Source organism: Patiria miniata, unplaced genomic scaffold (genome assembly GCF_015706575.1).
Source record: "Patiria miniata isolate m_02_andy unplaced genomic scaffold, ASM1570657v1 HiC_scaffold_20, whole genome shotgun sequence".
Classification (NCBI taxonomy): domain Eukaryota; kingdom Metazoa; phylum Echinodermata; class Asteroidea; order Valvatida; family Asterinidae; genus Patiria; species Patiria miniata.
The window spans coordinates 26,109,845-26,128,505 of NW_024037059.1; the positions used below are offsets into that span (position 1 = coordinate 26,109,845).

An 18,661-nucleotide genomic window follows, 5' to 3' on the forward strand; every position below is an offset into this window, starting at 1 on the left:
TCTTCTTTAAACAGGATAAACAAGGTTACAATTGTATCATGAAATAGGCCTACTGTATGCAAACCTGTGATGTTTCGGTCTTATACTTTTTTTTGCTTTGTGGAGGAATACAAAATAACATCAATGAACAATTCTTGTGCATGTTTATTGGGTGTTAGTTCACATGAAGGTTTCAGTTCCATTGACAAAGTTGCAAACTTTGAATCAATCATATGTAAAGTTTTTGGATTTTGGATATGTGCATTTTGTCATTATTTCAAATGACAGTAACCCTCCTATGCAAACACACATTCTGTGCCAAGTAATCCTATCAGTCAAAATCAAACAAGTGACTGTTTTCAACAGTTAAGAATTCCCATCCTACAAAAGCAGGATTGACTGGCTGGGACTGGTTAAGTAACTTGATACAGCTATGCTTTGACTCCCAGTGAGCGATAAAACAGCTGTGACCACAACTTGCCTGCTTTGTCAGGTTTTCATTTTCATAGTGTTTTTCCGGATCTGTCATTTTGACTGATATGCTTAAATATTTATTTTCATAGTAATCGTAAGTATTATTTTAGTAATTTGCTTATTTAAATTTTCTGGATTATATTAATGAATTATCTATTTATGTATTGCATCGTGTGACAAAACAAATTTCCTAGAAGGACCAATAAATTGAAATTGAAATTGAATTGAAAATTGTCTGTTGACGCAGTTTGACTAGTCACAGTGTTTGCTTGACATATGATCTGACTGCTGGTGGCTAGCCGTTGTTAAAAGTATAGCAGGGGAAGTGGAAGTGAATTTTGACTGTCTGTGACTGTTTAAATAACAGGAGGGTTACTAAAGAGCAGTCCACAACCTGTTACAATTTCTGTATATAAATTATTATGATTCATTATTTTTTTTCAAAGCAAAACAAACTGAATTGTTTTTTATAAAAATGCTGCGAATATACTGGTAAATTTACGAAAATTTTGGGTTGCTTTTCTCATTTTCTTTCCACATTTACATTGAATTACTCAGGTCCGTGCCGGCAGTCTACAAGAGCTTGTGTACAAAGGCGGCCAGGCGGGAGTTACCAAGGCAACCGTTACCATCACTTTTGATAATCGGGACAAGAAGCAGAGTCCGTTGGGATATGAGACGTTTGATGAAATCACCGTCTCTAGACAGGTAGGGCTAGTCAGGCAATTTCACCAAGAATTGTCAATGATGCGGAAATATACTAGTATTAATTAAACCATCCCAAATCCTCCAAAACCCTTTTTGATAATTGGAGGAATTTGCAGGATTGAGGTTACATTGCAAAAGTGCATTGCTGATTTCAGAGGAAGCACTGTGTCAAGATCTTGGGCTGGACCTTGTGTTGTTTATGCTCAGCCTAGCATAAATTTAGTCCTTGATTATACTTGAAATCCTCCGCACTACTCCAGGATGTCACTGCCTCTGCCTCGGCCTATTGACAGTCATAGCCGGAGGATTTTGCAGGATTCAGGCAGTGGTCACCTCTCCACGGACCATATTCAGGAAATAATGAAGGAATTTGCAGGATTGAGGCTATATGCTATTTTTCCGTGAGGCCAATTGGAGGATTTTGCAGGATTGAGGCTACATCCTAGCAAAAAGGCCTAGGGAGTTAGGGTTAAAAAAGTTAAAGGCATAGTATTATTTGCATTTATCCCAAAAGTAACCAACCAAATTATTATCAAAAACCATACTTGGATTTTTAAAATGAACTGGTACTAAACACCCTGTCAAATTATTCCGTCTGGCTTGCTGTCATTTAGAAGAAATCAAGCAATGTAGGTGATATCCAACGATCAGTCAGTTGACTGATTTTTGGAATAAAGAGTGCTATTGATGAAATTGGTTTCGTGATCAAAAGGTTGTGCATGGTTTTTCACTGTTTTCTTGAAAAGTGTAATATCCACTGAGCTGAAATTCAACAGGTTAGGAAACAGACGAAATGTGTGACAAGCAAATCATTCTATATGCCTTTAAGGACTAGACTTTTTGGTGAAGCGAAAGACACTATTAGGCCATCAGCCTCGGTCAAAAATTTGGGCCACCGGTATCAAACGAGGGGATTAATCGTTATAGCGATTTTTGGCAAGGTATACACCTCCAGAGTTGGAAAATATGTGATAGCATTGCAGCGGTGGCAGCTTTTTGGGCGCTATCACCCTTTTTTTCAAAATGTCCATCAAAATGCTTGTTACCACTCTAGGGGCGGTATACCTTGCGCATGCGCACTATAATCATTTATGCCCTGATTTGATACTGACCAAACCCCCAAGCTGATGACCTATATTGCATGTGGACTTGTACATTGTACAATGATATTTTTATTAGATTTTAGAGTAGTTTTACTAAAATAAAAATCCACAATTTTGAAATTTAGTGGCGTGGAGGTTTTGATACCAGCAGAATCAACATGATCAAAGGACTTTTGGGCAATTTCAGGGTTTTGTAATGTCCTTGACAGAGCTTTTTAGGTCTCAGCGATTAAACCTGAAAATGTATATTTCAAATATACATTTGTACATCCATCTAGTAATGGTCAAGGACAGATTAGGAGTTTTAGATCGTTTCTCTGAATCATTAATTAGAAATCATGGTTAACTGGCTCTGTCACGGATAATACATTTCCTTTCATAACGCTGGAATTGCCCTTTTGCCTTTGCAGAAGATATAAACTTCATCAAAATATCGGGACTATTAGGCCATCAGCTTCGGTCCAAAAATTGGGCCACTGTTATCAAATGATCGAAAAGAGCAATGCTCATAGCGATTTTTGGCAAGCGATGCACATCTAGAGTTGACAAACGTGTGAATGCTTTGCAGTGTGAGCGGTGGCAGTTTTTTGGGTGTTATCACTTTTATTTTATTTTATTTTTTAAAATGGCCGCCAATATGCTCGTTACCGGAATAAATATATGAGGGAACAACCATGTTTTGGCTGCCATTTTTAAAAAAAGTGAAAGCACCCGAAAAGCTGCCACCAAGTTTTCTAACTACAGGGGTGCATACCTTGCCAAAAATCACAATGAGCATTATTCCCCTCATTTGATACTGGCCAAACCCCCAGGCTGATGGCCTACATGGATTTCAGCAGCTTTTTCTTTCTAAGTACCTTAAGGTAACAAAGTTTGGGTAATGTTGTATTACCGTAACCACCACCTGATCTTTGAATCCCCACAGGTTGTGATCGGTGGTCGTAACAAGTACCTGATCAATGGCAGCAATGCCAACAACAGCAGGGTCCAGGATCTCTTCTGCTCGGTACAGCTCAACGTCAACAATCCCCACTTCCTAATCATGCAGGGACGCATCACCAAAGTGCTGAACATGAAGCCCCCAGAGGTTGGTACATTTTACCCTTTTACAAAATATTCTGTTGGCTTTTCATAAACTAGCAGACTCCATTCATTAACAGAAGATGGCGCTTTGTCATCGCTCAGTGCCAAATCTGGGCCCACTTGTTTTGCTCTAGTTAAAGGGAAGATACAACATTTGCAAACATCAAAAAACAAAATGATCAAATTATCACGAAATACCTTACTGAATTGTTAGGGATTGACAGTCTAAAGCATCCTGTAAAATCGTGGCTCCTGGTGTGCTGACATTTTCAAGAAAAACTGTATTTTTCCAATGCTGGTCGGCCGACCAGCGTTGGAAAACACTGGCTTTTTCAAAAACTGTTTTCATATTTAGTTATTCCGCATTTTCTTTGCAATAGATTACACACCTGTGAAGGGGTACAAACCTGCTAGAGTGATTCTTTGACCTTACAATTCCCCAAAGTCTTTACGTTTCTCCGTTTCATCTTAAGTGGGGTCGGGGAACCAGACTACAAGAAAATGATTGGTTTTCTTGGTTTTTCCAGCATAAACAAGCCCAAAACGTGAAACAAGTCAGTTGAACAATATTTGCTATAACATACTAATCCTCCAAATCCATTTATTTCTGAAAATTGCAGCAAAAGCAAATTTTGTACATTCCCTTTAAGTTACAGTTAGGGAAAGTTCCCTGCTTACCCTAGCGGAATATTCTGTGTTTACGGTAAGCGTATTTCACGTGTTAGCCAGGAATTTTGGTTTCTGCCCATGTGTACATTGTACATCCCGTAACTAAGGGTTCTGTGTTTTCAGGGTTAGCAGAGAATTGTTATGCTACCGCGGTTAGCACAAAATGGTGATCGTAAGCGTGGAATTCTGTGGTTAGCGGAGCCACTGCTTAACATTCAGCAGAACAGTTGTGCTTCACATTGCAGAAAATTTGCTAACCTTAAGCACTATTTCACAGTGTGGACGTGCTAATGGTCATGCGTGCCTAGAGATTTCTATTGTTACTTCACTAAGTTAAGCAAAATTTTCCTCTGAAGTATTAGCGTGCCTTTTGCTGTGCTTATGCTTACAGTCTCCATGAAATAGAAGGAAGCTCTGTAAACAGAAAATTGTAAGCTTAGCAGCACCATTCACGGCGCTGCTAAGCAAAAATAATTTGCTTAGCACAAAAAAGCCTTTTGTGCTTAGCAGTGCCGTGAAATTGGTCACTCCACCGTCAGATACCAACCGTTCTTGCATCTGAGTTTTTAAAGGATCCATGAATTGAATTTTTCTTAGCAGCACATTTGTGCAACTTTCTACTCCTCTTAGATGTATGAACAATATTTGACATCTCGTTTGGGTTAATTTTATTGAAAAGGGCACTTCTTTAAACAATTTAAGACCACTTCCATGCTTTTACGGACAACTTGGCACTGTTGCTGTGATGTCCTTTCAGGAAAACACTGTTAAGTTGAGGTGTTTCTGTTCAAATTGTTAACCCCAAAATGTGCCCATTGCAAACAAATTTTGTGAGACGAGTTTGCTCACGGGCTTACTGTTATGTACTGACACAACAAATCTGTAGAAAATGAAAGAAATTTTAAAGAATTTAATTTACGCCAGCGAAATATCCAAAATTCTGACGACATTTGGTGCGAAATAGCTGTAATATTGAGATTTCTACCTAAAATGACGTCACACTTTTGCTCATGAATAAATAGAAATTCGAATTAGCATAACAAAAACAAAAATGCACCCAAATACCCTTGAAAATGGCAAAAACGAAAATTGAAAATAAGGTTAAATGGGACACAAAGGTGCATTTTCAAGGATTGCATTTTGAAAAAAATGGGCCCTTTAATTTTGAGACCACAAGAGTATGACTTAAGCCATACATTTTTATTTGATTGTTTGTGGAAGTTAACTCCAATAATGCTACTTCTGCATCGACAGATTCTGGCCATGATTGAAGAGGCAGCAGGAACAAGGATGTACGAAAATAAGAAGGCTTCGGCTCAGAAGACCATCGAGAAGAAAGATGCTAAACTCAAGGAAATTGACTCGGTAACAACTATTTCTTTAAGTTTTCCCTTACATTTCTATAGTTTGCCTGCCAGTATCTAGACTTTGTTAGTTTGTTTACTTTGTATTGTTATAGATTCATTTCAAAAACACAGCAATGCTGATGTACACTAAAGGTGTTTTATTGACAAAGCATTGCCTGTTTTTATGTTTAAATATGATGTGCATATTAAATTGGATCTGCTTTGATTTAAGAATGCAATTTGAAGAATTCACTGAATGTGCACAAAGTTGTAAATATTCATGGAAACCAAGGAAACAAACGTGTGCTAAACGAAAGGATATATTATATTTCCAAGTATTTTTAACCAAGTAATCAAATTTGTTATATCATGTGCTGAGATACTGTAATTTCATCTGTCATGAACGGCCACGTGTCTAGTCTGTAAAATTGCATATACAATGGTTTACCTCATGCGCATTGCGCACACACGTGCAGAACCTGCGCGCGCGTTTAGAACCTGCATGTGCGCTCGTGACCGAGAACTGCAAGCAAAGCGCAACCGCTCAGTCTCATGTTTGGCAGGAAAGCCAATCGGAATGAACTTAGAACGGTAATAAATTGAGAACACAATGAACAAGTGCTTACATAATCTCAATGCTTCGCTCCACATTAACCCTAACTGAACTCAACCCATCAAAGTTCAACAGCAGGTTTTGTTCATATCTGTTGGGATAGGTACAGTACCCCTAAACTGATGGTCTTTTACACTGGGCTTGGCATACCTCCAGAAACTAAGTCCTACAGTGTGTGTGTACAATTTCCCATGTGGGTGTTGGAATTTGCCAGAATGGGTATGGCTCCTAGTAAATTAGGCTGGGGAGTTAGGGTTAATGAAACTTGCATGATCTATTCAGATTAGCTGTGACATAATTCTGGTAAATACATTTTGGCCACCCTTATTCATTTCTGAGAAAATTGACTCTGATTAAAACTCGCCCTGTATTGCTAATCAACATTTCGTTGTGATGTAGATCATGTCGGAGGAGATCACGCCCACCTTGACGCGTCTCAAGGAGGAGCGCTCCAACTACCTGGAGTACCAGAAGGTCATGCGAGAGCTGGAGCACCTGTCCCGTCTCCACATCGCTTACCAGTTTGTCGGCGCCGAGGAGATGTCCAAGAAGTCGGCCGAGGATCTGGCCAAGATGGCCGACCAGATGAACCAGCTCAGAGACCAGCTGAAAGAGGTGAAGGCCATACCTTAAAAAAAATTGTAATCATTGTTACCCCTCAGCCGAGAGGCTCGAGGGGTATTGTTGATTGCTGTTAGGGAGTTGTGGCATTTTTGCTAAACCTAAAAAGGGCCAGCAGCTATTGTCCTGTGACTGGCTGAGTCATTGACTGATTGACTGACTCTCTGACTAATTCGTTGAGTATAAATAGTGTCATTAACTCGGACTAGGCCAGCCTTAGTCCAGCCTGGACTCCATGGTCGTGGGCGCGTTCCTTCACTAACCCCTGGCCATGAGGAATGGGTAAACGACGCAGATTGACTATATGACGTTGCGTCCTACAGATTGTCACGTACACCAGCATTTTGGGAGCAAATTTCGTGATGCGCTTGGCTGCACCGTATTTCGAAGAAATTTCAAGCAACAGGTTTAGAACATTTTGCATGCTGCGCGCACCCGCAACTGATGGCGTTGAACACGCATTTGTAATTTTCCTACGAAAAGATGGCTGTCGATGAGAAAGGTCTATTCAGAGTGTACTGCGCGCATATTTCGAAGACTGCACGCTCTATATATGTGCTCACGTTATCTCCTGCACGTCACGTCACTTACGAACAGTTTTTTTTTTCAAGACTGCACGATGCCTGTACGATATGGATTCTAGAAGCCTCGTTTAAAAAAAAAAAATTATCTCGTGTCGTAAAAGGGTTGACAGAGGTACGTACAGTTAATATAAATCCTTGCTTTATAACACCAAGTCGAAATCTCATGTTTGAAAGGATTGATTGCACACAAAAAAAACTTTCAACAATTTCTGTAACTGTTAAGATTCCATGTCTTCTTGGTTAGCTCACATAAAATTATGATGTGCTAATACGGTAAGCAAATAAAGGTGTCATTAAAGTTGCATACCACCAGTACTGTTCAAAAGAAAATTGAATTTGTATATTTTATTTAAAAAAAGTTCCTTTATTCCAATTTGTGACAAATGAACTCACCTTGCGAGAGCTGAATTATTGTCTGGCATCTTATAATTTGAATTTCAAGAAGAAATAATTCAATAACTAAAACTCTGCATTTTTTCGTTCATTGTCTCATTAAAAAAGTGAATAACTTTTATATTGTTATGGAAAAAGCACTTAAAATACAAATCTATTTTTGGATGTGAAACTCAAAATAGCAGGAGGAATGCATCTTTAAGCATCATACACCATGATATTAAAGATGATCCATGAAATTTGACAAGTTCATTACCAATTTTCTTTTTGTTTCCTTTCCAAGATTGACAACAAAATTGCCGAGCTGGGCCAGCTGATCAAGGATCTGGAGAAGCAGCGAGACGCGGAGACGGGCGGCCGGATGAAGGAGATTGAGAAGGCCCTGGCGGAGAGACAGAATGTGGACACCAAGATGCAGAGCTCTGTGCAGCATCAGAGAGAAGCGCTGGCTAAAGAGAAGAAGAACAAGAAGGCTGTACTCAAGAGCTATGATGAGGTTTGTCATTTTGGTTTTTGGGTGTTTTTTTTGTCGGGTGCACCACAGAGTGACAAATACCATAGGTTTGCTTACATTGTGAGTGACAGAATGTCTGTGGACTTTTTGTACATGTACATGGTACCTCACTTTGTGTACATGTACACGGTACCTCACTGTGTGTACATGTACACGGTACCTCACTTTGTGTACATGTACACGGTACCTCACTTTGTGTAATGTACACAGTACCTCACTTTGTGTACATGTACACGGTACCTCACTTTGTGTACATGTACACGGTACCTCACTTTGTGTACATGTACACGGTACCTCACTTTGTGTACATGTACACGGTACCTCACTTTGTGCACATGTACTCACTATGAGTACATGTACACGGTACCTCACTTTGTGTACATGTACACGGTACCTCACTTTGTGTACATGTACACGGTACCTCACTTTGTGTACATGTACACGGTACCTCACTTTGTGCACATGTACTCACTATGAGTACATGTACACGGTACCTCACTTTGTGTACATGTAGACGGTACCTCACTTTGTGCACATGCATGTACACGGTACCTCACTTTGTGTACATGTACACGGTACCTCACTTTGTGTACATGTACACGGTACCTCACTTTGTGTACATGTAGACGGTACCTCACTTTGTGTACATGTACACGGTACCTCACTTTGTGTACATGTACACGGTACCTCACTTTGTGTACATGTACACGGTACCTCACTTTGTGTACATGTACACGGTACCTCACTTTGTGTACATGTAGACGGTACCTCACTTTGTGTACATGTAGACGGTACCTCACTTTGTGTACATGTACACGGTACCTCACTTTGTGTACATGTACACGGTACCTCACTTTGTGTACATGTAGACGGTACCTCACTTTGTGTACATGCATGTACACGGTACCTCACTTTGTGTACATGTACACGGTACCTCACTTTGTGTACATGTACACGGTACCTCACTTTGTGTACATGTACACGGTACCTCACCTTGTGGGGCAGCACCCATTCATGATACGTCACTTCTTGGTGCGACCAACAGTTTTTGTCAAAGTCAGGTTGCGTCATTTTCAAATGTTTAAACAATTTTTTTTAAAAGAACGAGTTTTGTAGAGCTGCTTTCACAAAAAAAATGGTTTTGAAGTTTCTTGGTAGTCTATACAAATTCAACGTGGTTTGGGAGAATCAGTTGGAAATTACTGCTGCCAAGTCGGCTGATTTGACTTCTCCACTGCAACTGTACTTCCAAGAGCTTAGGCCAAAAAAAATAGTTCTGCTTCCGATTACATGGCATTTAAAAATAGGGTAGGTAGCTAGGGAAATTTTTTGCCAATTTTTTTTGTGTACGATCATATGGAGGCCTCTGCGAGTAGTCGAGGGTAAAAAGTAGAAATTGATGGTTTTGGATGTTTTTTTCTTCGCATTTTTCAATAAAAAATTAGGGTAGGGCTGTCAGAATAGGGTAGGTGGGGATACCGGAAGCAGAACTATTATTTTTTCTTGCCTTAGTTTAGGATGGAGCACAAGTGTTGTGAGTACAGAACATGCCAAATGAGGCTTATGATGCTGTGGACATGGGTCAGTATCAACGAAAACTACTCCTGAAAGCCTGCAAACGCCCTACTTTTATCCTGATTCTGTCCTCCAAAGTTCTCCAAATTTCGATCCTACTTTGTCACCTGCTTGAAAGCTTGTTGGAGGAATCCAGCAAGCTCCTGAAAAGGAAAAGAGCATACTACTCAAGTGTTGACTTTACGTAGGTCTCTCTCTGTACAGCACTAAATTTTAAAAAGAGAATGGTGTAACGTGGTGTCTATGTCAACTCCCATTTATATCTGTTTTCCTATTACGTAGTTGTGTGTCTTGATCTTTTCCAATTAGACTAAAAATGCTTGTGACAATCTTATTCTAATGATTTATTGATTACCGTCCCTTTCTAGGACCAAGCCACCTTGAAGAGCAAAGAGAAGGACATTGATAAGAACAGCGCCAACTTTGAGAAGGTAGCATCCTCCTACAAGGCGCACACAGAGGCCATAGCAGCAGCCCAGAAGCACCTGCAGGCGGTGTCTGCTGGTCTCTCAAGCAGTGATGACGGCGGGGAGGCCAAGACACTGGCTGACCAGCTCATGGGTAGGTCTGGCTTTTTGGCTTAAATCAGAGGCCAACTATCTCATGGGTACGTCTTGAAGTAGAACAGAGCTTGCAAAAATATTTTTGACCAGGTTCTGAAGAGTCGTGAATTTTGCTAGAATTTTGGATATTTTGCTGTTGTAAATTTTCTTTTCTTTGGTGATTTGTTGTTGTGTCAGTACATGGCAGTAAGCCAATGAGCAAACATTCCTCACAAATGTTTCAAAAAACAAATTTTGGGTTCACAATGTGAACAGAAAATCCCTAAATTGAACAGTGTCTTCCTGAAATGACATCACAGCAACAGTGCCCTCAGTTGTCGGGGAAAGCATGAAAATTTATTTAATGTTTAAAGAAGTGCACTGTCTAATAAATGTAACAAAAAAGGGATGTCAAATAGTTTTATACATTTAATAGGAGTAGAAAGTTGCACAAAGCTTTCCTAAGAAAAAATCATCGCATGGGCCCTTTCAAGTGTTTCAAACTTCAGTTTAAAAACATGAAGAACTTGTAACGTGGAGTGACTCCAGGCCTGCTGATGGAACATCAGTGTTTCTTCCAAGCAGTTTACAAGGCCAGTCACATAAATTTGGTGATGTAAATACCTCTGTGCTCTTTTATAGCAAGTCTCTTGATATTTATGACAAAGCCTATGCATGGTGGGACCAGGGCTCTAGTTCAGGAACTTCTCTATAATCTGCAGCCTGCCTAACTGTGTTTGTTTTTTCCCCCCAGCCTGCAAGGATGAGATGAACTCGGCCGAGACCGGACTGAAGCAGGCCCAGAGCACGCTGAAGACGGCCCAGGCAGAGCTGAAGAAGAAGCAGTCGGAGCTGAAGAAGACTGAGAAGGAATACCAGAAGGATACGGCCAACCTAGAGGCAGTCCAGAAAAACAAGGCTAAAGTTGAGGTAATGTTTGGTCTGATTTCAATAGTTTGATCATCCGTTAGGTTTTTGGATATATGATATTGTTTTAATGTAGTTTCTGGTCGGTCATCTAGGGCAGTCCCAAATGCATCGAATATTCGATCATCAACCGAATATTCAAATAGCTTTTTGCTGGTTTGAATATTCAAAAGCAAAAAGAAACTACGCACATACACACACGACTGTGATGTTATTTTATTGTCAGTGTTGTAGTCGAGACCATCACAAGACCAGCACAAGACCATTCACGAGACCATCAACAAGTAACCGGGCACCAACAATGACAAAGGAATGCCTTTGTTGCAGTTCATTTGAATAGCTTGTGACTTGGATTGAGACTGAAGGTCTTGTGTTGGTCTTGTGATGGTCTTATGATGGTCTTGTGTTGGTCTTGTGATGGTCTTGTGTTGGTCTTGTGTTGGTCTTGTGATGGTCTTGTGATGGTCTTGTGTTGGTCTTGTGATGGTCTTGTGATGGTCTTGTGATGGTCTTGTGATGGTCTTGTGATGGTCTTGTGATGGTCTTGTGTTGGTCTTGTGTTGGTCTTGTGATGGTCTTGTGATGGTCTTGTGATGGTCTTGTGATGGTCTTGTGTTGGTCTTGTGATGGTCTTGCAGGGTCTGGACTACAACACTGGTTATTGTCAGGTGCCACTTTTTTGTCAACGGTAACTTTTTAGTCGACGGCTGTTCATTGTTTCTATCCTTTTAGCAAATTAAAGCCCTTTCACAGTTATAAAATACTTACTGCAAAATGCTCCAGCGGCACATATCGATCGCCGCATGCAAATTGTAACTGGCACACTTTTCGTGCAAGTTTTTACTGGTGCAGCATGCAGTTGCACCTGGCAGTTTCGAACATCCGAATAGTTGGTCAAAGGCAGTTTCGAGTAACCAAATACTAAATTATTCGAAAATGGATGCCCTACGATCATGTCATGAAACAAAATAATATGTTCTTGGCAAATTTTTCTTGGGCGAGTTGATGTAAAATACTCAATAACCCTAACCCCCTGGGTATATTGGCTAATAACCCAATAAAAAAAATCTGCAAAAACAGGCAGCACTTGTCAAAATGACAAGTGCAAGATCCATCAGGTCAAAAAACTCAATGCCAAACCGCCTCAGAGTCGGTGGTCACCAACTGTGGCATTGTTCAATGGGACTAGCTCTCATTGTTTCAGAATTGGCCGTTTACGCACTGGTGTTGATGGCTCAATGCAGCAAGGTCCCACAGACTTTTACACCCGATGCACTGTGTTGCGTCCCGCAGGGTTAGGGATAATGGGTATTAATAAATTTAAAGAAGTAAAGAAGTACAATCATCACAAATTTGTGACATGTGACAACTCGCCCCAAATTTTCCAAAAACTTCATTCATTTTGGCCTTTTGCAGCACTCCAGGAATTTGCATGATATTTATGGTAAGAGGTACGATACCGTGGATATTCGTTTCGGATCTTGTTGAAAATGTGTGCAAAGAAATATGCCAGCATACAAGCATGCAACTTTTCCTCGGATCCGCTGATTTCCTTGTTTGTTACTTCTCATGAATGCCATTACAAATTGAAAAACACTGTACAAAGTCTTGTGTGGTTTGGAATTTCCTCTTTTTTTTAGTTCCCAGTTGCACGCCTGCAGCATAGCAAATGAGTATTTATTAGGCATATTCAAATCGATTCATCATTATTCATATGGAATGAATATTCATTATGATTAGGCTGAGATGAAGAAGCTGGGTTTTGAGGACGGGAAGGAAGACGCCTTGGTGAAGCAGAAGAAGACAATGGGAGAACAGGTGCAACAGCTGCAGGATAAAGTCAACACACTGACTGCTAGGTGAGCGAGAAAGTGCCTTAACCCTAACCTTCCCAAATCCTCCAAAACACTCTTTGCAAAATGGAGGATTTTGCAGGATTGAGGCTATATGGCAAAAATGTGTGGCTGATTTTGGAGGATGCACTGTGTCAAGGTCTTGGGCCAGACCTTGTGTTGTGTCATGCATAAATGGCTTAAATTATACTTGAGATCTTCCGCACTGCTCCAGGATGTCACTGGCTCTGCCTCAGTGTATTGACAGTGATTGCTGGAGGATTTTGCAGGATTGAGGCAGTGGTCACCCCTCCAAGGACCACATTTAAGAACTAACAAATGATTTGGCAGGATTGAGGCTGTAAGCAATTTTTACATGGAGGCAGTTTAAGGATTTTGCAGGATTGAGGTTGCATCCTAGCAAAAATGCCTAGGGAGTTAGGGTTAAACAATGAAATAAACAAGATGTTCCATCATTTTTGTACAGTTCAATGACAGACATTTGCACAGCATATGGCATCTTCAAAACATGAGCTATTTGTTATGAATTTTGGGGGTTCTTATTTCCTGAAGTAATAAAGAGTATTGAATTAATTCACAATGTTTGATAAAATGAGGGGTGTCATCACTGATCTCTGGAATACTGATGACTGTGCCCATTCTCAATCAGAGCTGAATAATCAATGTCTTAAACGTCAGCATTTTTGACGGACATGAACGACTTATGAATCCTAGCCACCTAATAATTACATGTAGCAGGAAGTACAAATTGCCGCCGTATTTTTTTAACAGGTTCATAGGTGGTGGCAGATGAATAGTATTTACAAATTGTAAAAACCATAATCACGAAATTCCAGTGTACGTCTCACAGGTATCGGTAGGAGACCTAGAAAATATGCCGGTACTGTTGGGGCGTTTTAAAACAACTACTGAATGATCCCTTTGATTTGCAGTGGTAGCCGACAAAATGTCCGCAAAATGTACACAATCCACAAACCATACTAAATGGTCTGTGTTGTGCTGAGAAGTTGTGGTTTCAAGTTATCTGGGTTCAAACATTTTACTTCAAACTTCCAACGAGTCCGACTCCGTTTGATTTGCAGTGGTAGCTGACAAAATGTCCACTAAATGTACACAATCCACCCAATTATCCCCGTATGATCATTTTAATAAAGTTGAAGGTGCAAGTTGGTGTTTTAAAGTCATTATTTTAGCAGTTTTGAAAAATGACATGTGGACTTGTGTCTGGGTTTATCTTTTGAGTGATGTAGCTTGAAATTTATTGCTGAATCTCATAAGCTGAAATTGCTTTAGGTGGTATGAATCCCGTATCAATATATTTTTCCTCCAAGGTTTCCCAACCTGCAGTTTGAGTACAGAGACCCAGAGAAGAACTTTGACCATTCTAAGGTGCATGGTCTGGTAGCCCGCCTCATTCAAGTCAAAGATGTGCGCAACGCAACAGCTCTAGAGGTCACAGCTGGTCGGAAAGTAAGCTTAGTTTTTTTTTATATTTGGTGATGCCCCTCACAGACGTAATATTTTCAACATCTTCAGTAAATATTCAGTGGCCTGTCCTTACTGGTTTCCCTGACTGTACAGGGTGAGCCAAAAAAAGCAAAGCCCAAATGTCGGGACCATTGTTTTAGTGAAGTTCTGCCTGTAGCACTTTCAAAATCTAGGATATGAAAGCCCAATTCATAAGCTTTCTTTTAGTACAAGAATCATTCAAATCACTCATGTACTTTGAAAGTGTACTACGGAATTTTAAACACAACCACTGTTTTAAGGTTCTGTCCACGGATCACAAAAAAGTTCAGTGTTCTTTCAGCGAAACGAAAACAAACCACATAGGGATGTGTGTGAATTGTTTTTGTTTAGCTGAAAGAACGCACACCTTTTTCTGTGATCCGTGGACAGAACTTTAAAACGGTGGTTGTGTTTAAAATTCCGCAACTTGAAAAGTACATGAGTGATTTGAATGATTCTTGTACTAAATGAAAGCTTATGAATTGGGCTTTCATATCCTAGATTTTGCAAATGCTACAGGCATAACTTCCCTAAAACAATGCTCCCGACATTTGGGTTTCGTTTTTTTTTTACTCACCCTGTATATTCAGTGGCCTGTCTTCACTAGTTTCCCTGACTGTACTTTCAAGCACACTTTGCTGCCTCATCACATCCATTCGCTGTTAAAGTTTATAAGACTAGTAATGCGCTTATCAAATGTTTCCCCCACGCGCTACCCCAGGTCCAATGTCGGGATTTGGTCACGTTTTTCATGCCCCAGGGCGGGGATTTTGGTCACTCAAAACATTGCTACTATAGCCGTTTTCCAAACCCCGGCGTCGGCTCCGTATCTGGGTCCAGCCCCATTGCCAACCTGCATGAATGGAGCCAGAGACCTAGCCCGAAGCCAGGGTTTGGAAAAAGGCCATGGAAAGGCATCAATAGACCTTTATCATGCTGCCACCATTTCAGTCATGTTCCCTGTATCAAATAACAGTACTGAATGATTATGTTTTAGTGCCAAAAGGAACCAGACTATTTTTCCTTCCAGCCTCGCTTTGGTTACGTTGAATTGAATGGGAAAAAAATCAAGATGGCCGCAATATGATAATGGTCTATAGTGTGCCCCATGTATGTATGTTGGAGATTGTCACTTAAATTTTGCCCGAGGGGTGGGGATTTTGTCACTTCAAAAGTGACAATCCCCACGTCTTGGGTGGGGGGGGGGAGGGACAATTGATAGGCGCATAAGTGTGTGCACTTCAGAATGGTGCGATATGCCGAGTGCAATATGGACCATGCTGTATTTGATAATATCACACAGTTATCATGGATCAACCATACAGGATTGAGGATTCAAAGTTGCTTGAAGATAATACGTAAAGTTTGCCTGACTGAAACGGGCAAACTGACATGACTTTTTCTCGTTTCTTTCCCGCTGAAGTTGTATAATGTCGTCGTAGACACTGAAGTCACCAGCAAGAAGCTGCTGCAGAAGGGCGAGCTAAAGCGTCGCTACACCATTATACCACTCAACAAGATTGCTGCTAGGTCACTGGCTGCTGACAAGATCAAAGCTGCACAGAACCTGGTAAGAGATTGACATGTCTGAATGTTTCAAAGTTGAAATGGACTGAGTAAATGATTAAATAAAATAAATAAATTGTAATACTTTTATAGCGTTTTCTACCATATCAACAATCGTAAAGCGCTTTGCAATTAGTCCCCAATCATCAGACCACTGGGCAGCCGATATTGGCGCACATTCGGTCCTCTACCCTCACAGGTACCCATTCATACTCCTGGGTGGAGCGAGGCAATTGTAGTTAAGTGTCTTGCCCAAGGGCACAAACACCATGTTCCTGGCAGGGTTCGAACTCACGTACCATCGTACATGAGTCAAACACAGTAACCACTGGACCGGTGGTTGACAAATTGATGAACTCAACTTCTTTTCTTTGGCACAAACTGAAATTGAAAGCGTAACGCACACGTGATTAGTATGGACTGTATGCGCAAGTACCCCCTCAACGGTTACAAAGGGAGAGTTGGGGAGACCACTGGGAGGGACGTTCCAACGCATTGCCTATGTGGCGCCTGACGCTCACGTGAAGACAAGTCTCTTTCAAAAATTGAAATTGAAAAAAAAAGGATATTGACTGGAGTGGAGTTTGAGCCTGCCACCTCCGGATTGTTATTCTGGTGCTCTACTAACTGAGTTGTCCAGCCCTATGTTGGCGTAGTTCCCCAATTTGTCAATGTCTTTGTTCAAGGGGCACTGTAGTCAGAAGCCAAAAACCCGTTTATAACACACCTCTTGCTGGTTCTTCATCCTGGTTGGCTGAAACACGGTCACGTGTGGGGTTCACTAATATAGGCTAGTGCATGAAATTTGCATCAGTTTGAACTAGACATGCATCAAGACATTACGAACGGGCGTTCGTAATTGTGTCTTGTGTCCGATCCGGCACTATGCTCAAGTTTTTGGACTGGTTACAGTGTTCTCTAAAAAAACCTGAAACTCAACAACTGAATCTAGGAAAACTAAAACCGTTCCTTTAATTGTTGAATTGCTCATAGTTGAATTGCTTATGAGTAAATTGTTGAAATATAACAGTTGAATTATAAACTCTGAAAAGTTTGTTTTCTTATTTGTTTAAATTTTTGACAGAGGTGAGTTATAAAACACATATGGACTGGCATAATTCGGTCACTAGTGCACGTCTATGCCCTCGGGCCTATGAGTGACCAGAAGAGGGTCCTATTGACCTATCGCCGTTTGCGAGTTAGCCACGCCCCTTAGACAACCCTATGGAGTTTTGTACACTAAGTTTTGTTTGTCTCAGATTTTGCACGTTCCGCGTCCATTTGAATAATGTAATTGGACAATATTTCACAAGCTGCATTGACGCGATTCTAACGCAATTCTGCCGCAATATGTCAACTCCCTCGGCCTTCGGCCTCGGGAAATAGGACCCTCTCCTGGTCAGTCACAGTCCCTCGGGGGATCACGCCCAAAGTCACGATGCTAGAAAATCATCTGTGTGTACGTCGCACCTTACGCATACCAGTATGCGCACGGGGATCTCAAAAGTGGTCACATAGGGCCATCTACCGTTTGTGCCATCAAATAACATGCACGCACTCAAAATTCAACCTTTTTTTGGCTTTTAAATTTATTATCTATTTTGTAACCATATTCCATCTGTCTTGCAGGTTGGTAAGGATAACGTGCACTCTGCCCTGTCATTGGTGGGCTTCAGGAAGGATGTAGAGGCCGCCATGCAGTTTGTCTTTGGTGGATCTCTGGTCTGCAACCAGATGGACTATGCTAAGAAGGTACGATCCAACTGGGCCTAAATTTATAGCCTAAAATTTTGTTCAAACATCCCTTTAAATGAAAGTTGTTCAACCTTTTGCAAGGGTAAAAGTGGATCAGATCTGCTTACTGGATTCATTTTCATTCACAAGTCTCTTTGATTGTGGTTCTAGGTGACCTTTGACCCCAAGGTCAGAACTCGAACTGTGACCTTGGCAGGCGATACCTTTGACCCCTCAGGAACATTGACTGGAGGTGAGTTTACGTGTAATTCAGTTTCAGATTTTTACGTTTCCAGTTTTCAAACTTCTATTCAGTACATGCATTCCTTGAATGGCGAGGGAGGAGTTTGAATGATGAAAAAAATGACATTATGAAAAGCATTTCAAGAAAGAGGCAATTTTGTTTTTGTTTTTTATGAAATGTTTGCATCGTTGTTGCAAACCCTGTACAAAGTCTGTCACCAGCCAATGTGGGCCCATCAGACTTGTGTTTATCTCCAGTTTCCATGACATGAAACGACTGAGAATATTATATTCCCCCCTAGATGGGATGCCAGTTCATCACAGGTTACTCCCCAGCTAATGCTGGCACCCATTTATACTCCTGGGTGGAGAGAGGCAAATGTGGGTGAAGTGGCTTGCCCAAGGACACAACGTATTGCCTGCAGCTGGATTCGAACCCCCGACCCTCTGATCATGAGTCACGAACCCTAACCACTGAACCCTACCAAATGATCATATATGTATGTACATGTACAAGTTTGTTATTTGGATTAAGTGGCTTGCCCAAGGACATAACATAAAGGTCAGCAGCTGGATTTGAACCCCTCGGATCACGAGTCCCAAACCCTTTTTTTAACCCTACTTA

General features: G+C 40.9%; 1 protein-coding gene across 1 annotated transcript in view; it reads left to right on the top strand.

Moving 5' to 3' along the window:
* Window positions 1-18,661, top strand: part of LOC119728343 (structural maintenance of chromosomes protein 2-like) — a 33,125-nt gene that overhangs the window by 1,710 nt on the left and 12,754 nt on the right. Inside the window, exons 2-13 of the mRNA XM_038200546.1 lie at window positions 1,012-1,161; window positions 3,190-3,351; window positions 5,271-5,381; window positions 6,375-6,590; window positions 7,857-8,069; window positions 10,031-10,223; window positions 10,959-11,134; window positions 12,872-12,990; window positions 14,316-14,454; window positions 15,917-16,063; window positions 17,689-17,811; window positions 17,965-18,046. Of these exons, the coding sequence (XP_038056474.1) occupies window positions 1,012-1,161; window positions 3,190-3,351; window positions 5,271-5,381; window positions 6,375-6,590; window positions 7,857-8,069; window positions 10,031-10,223; window positions 10,959-11,134; window positions 12,872-12,990; window positions 14,316-14,454; window positions 15,917-16,063; window positions 17,689-17,811; window positions 17,965-18,046 (1,831 nt within the window). The remainder of the gene's footprint in view (window positions 1-1,011; window positions 1,162-3,189; window positions 3,352-5,270; window positions 5,382-6,374; window positions 6,591-7,856; window positions 8,070-10,030; window positions 10,224-10,958; window positions 11,135-12,871; window positions 12,991-14,315; window positions 14,455-15,916; window positions 16,064-17,688; window positions 17,812-17,964; window positions 18,047-18,661) is intronic.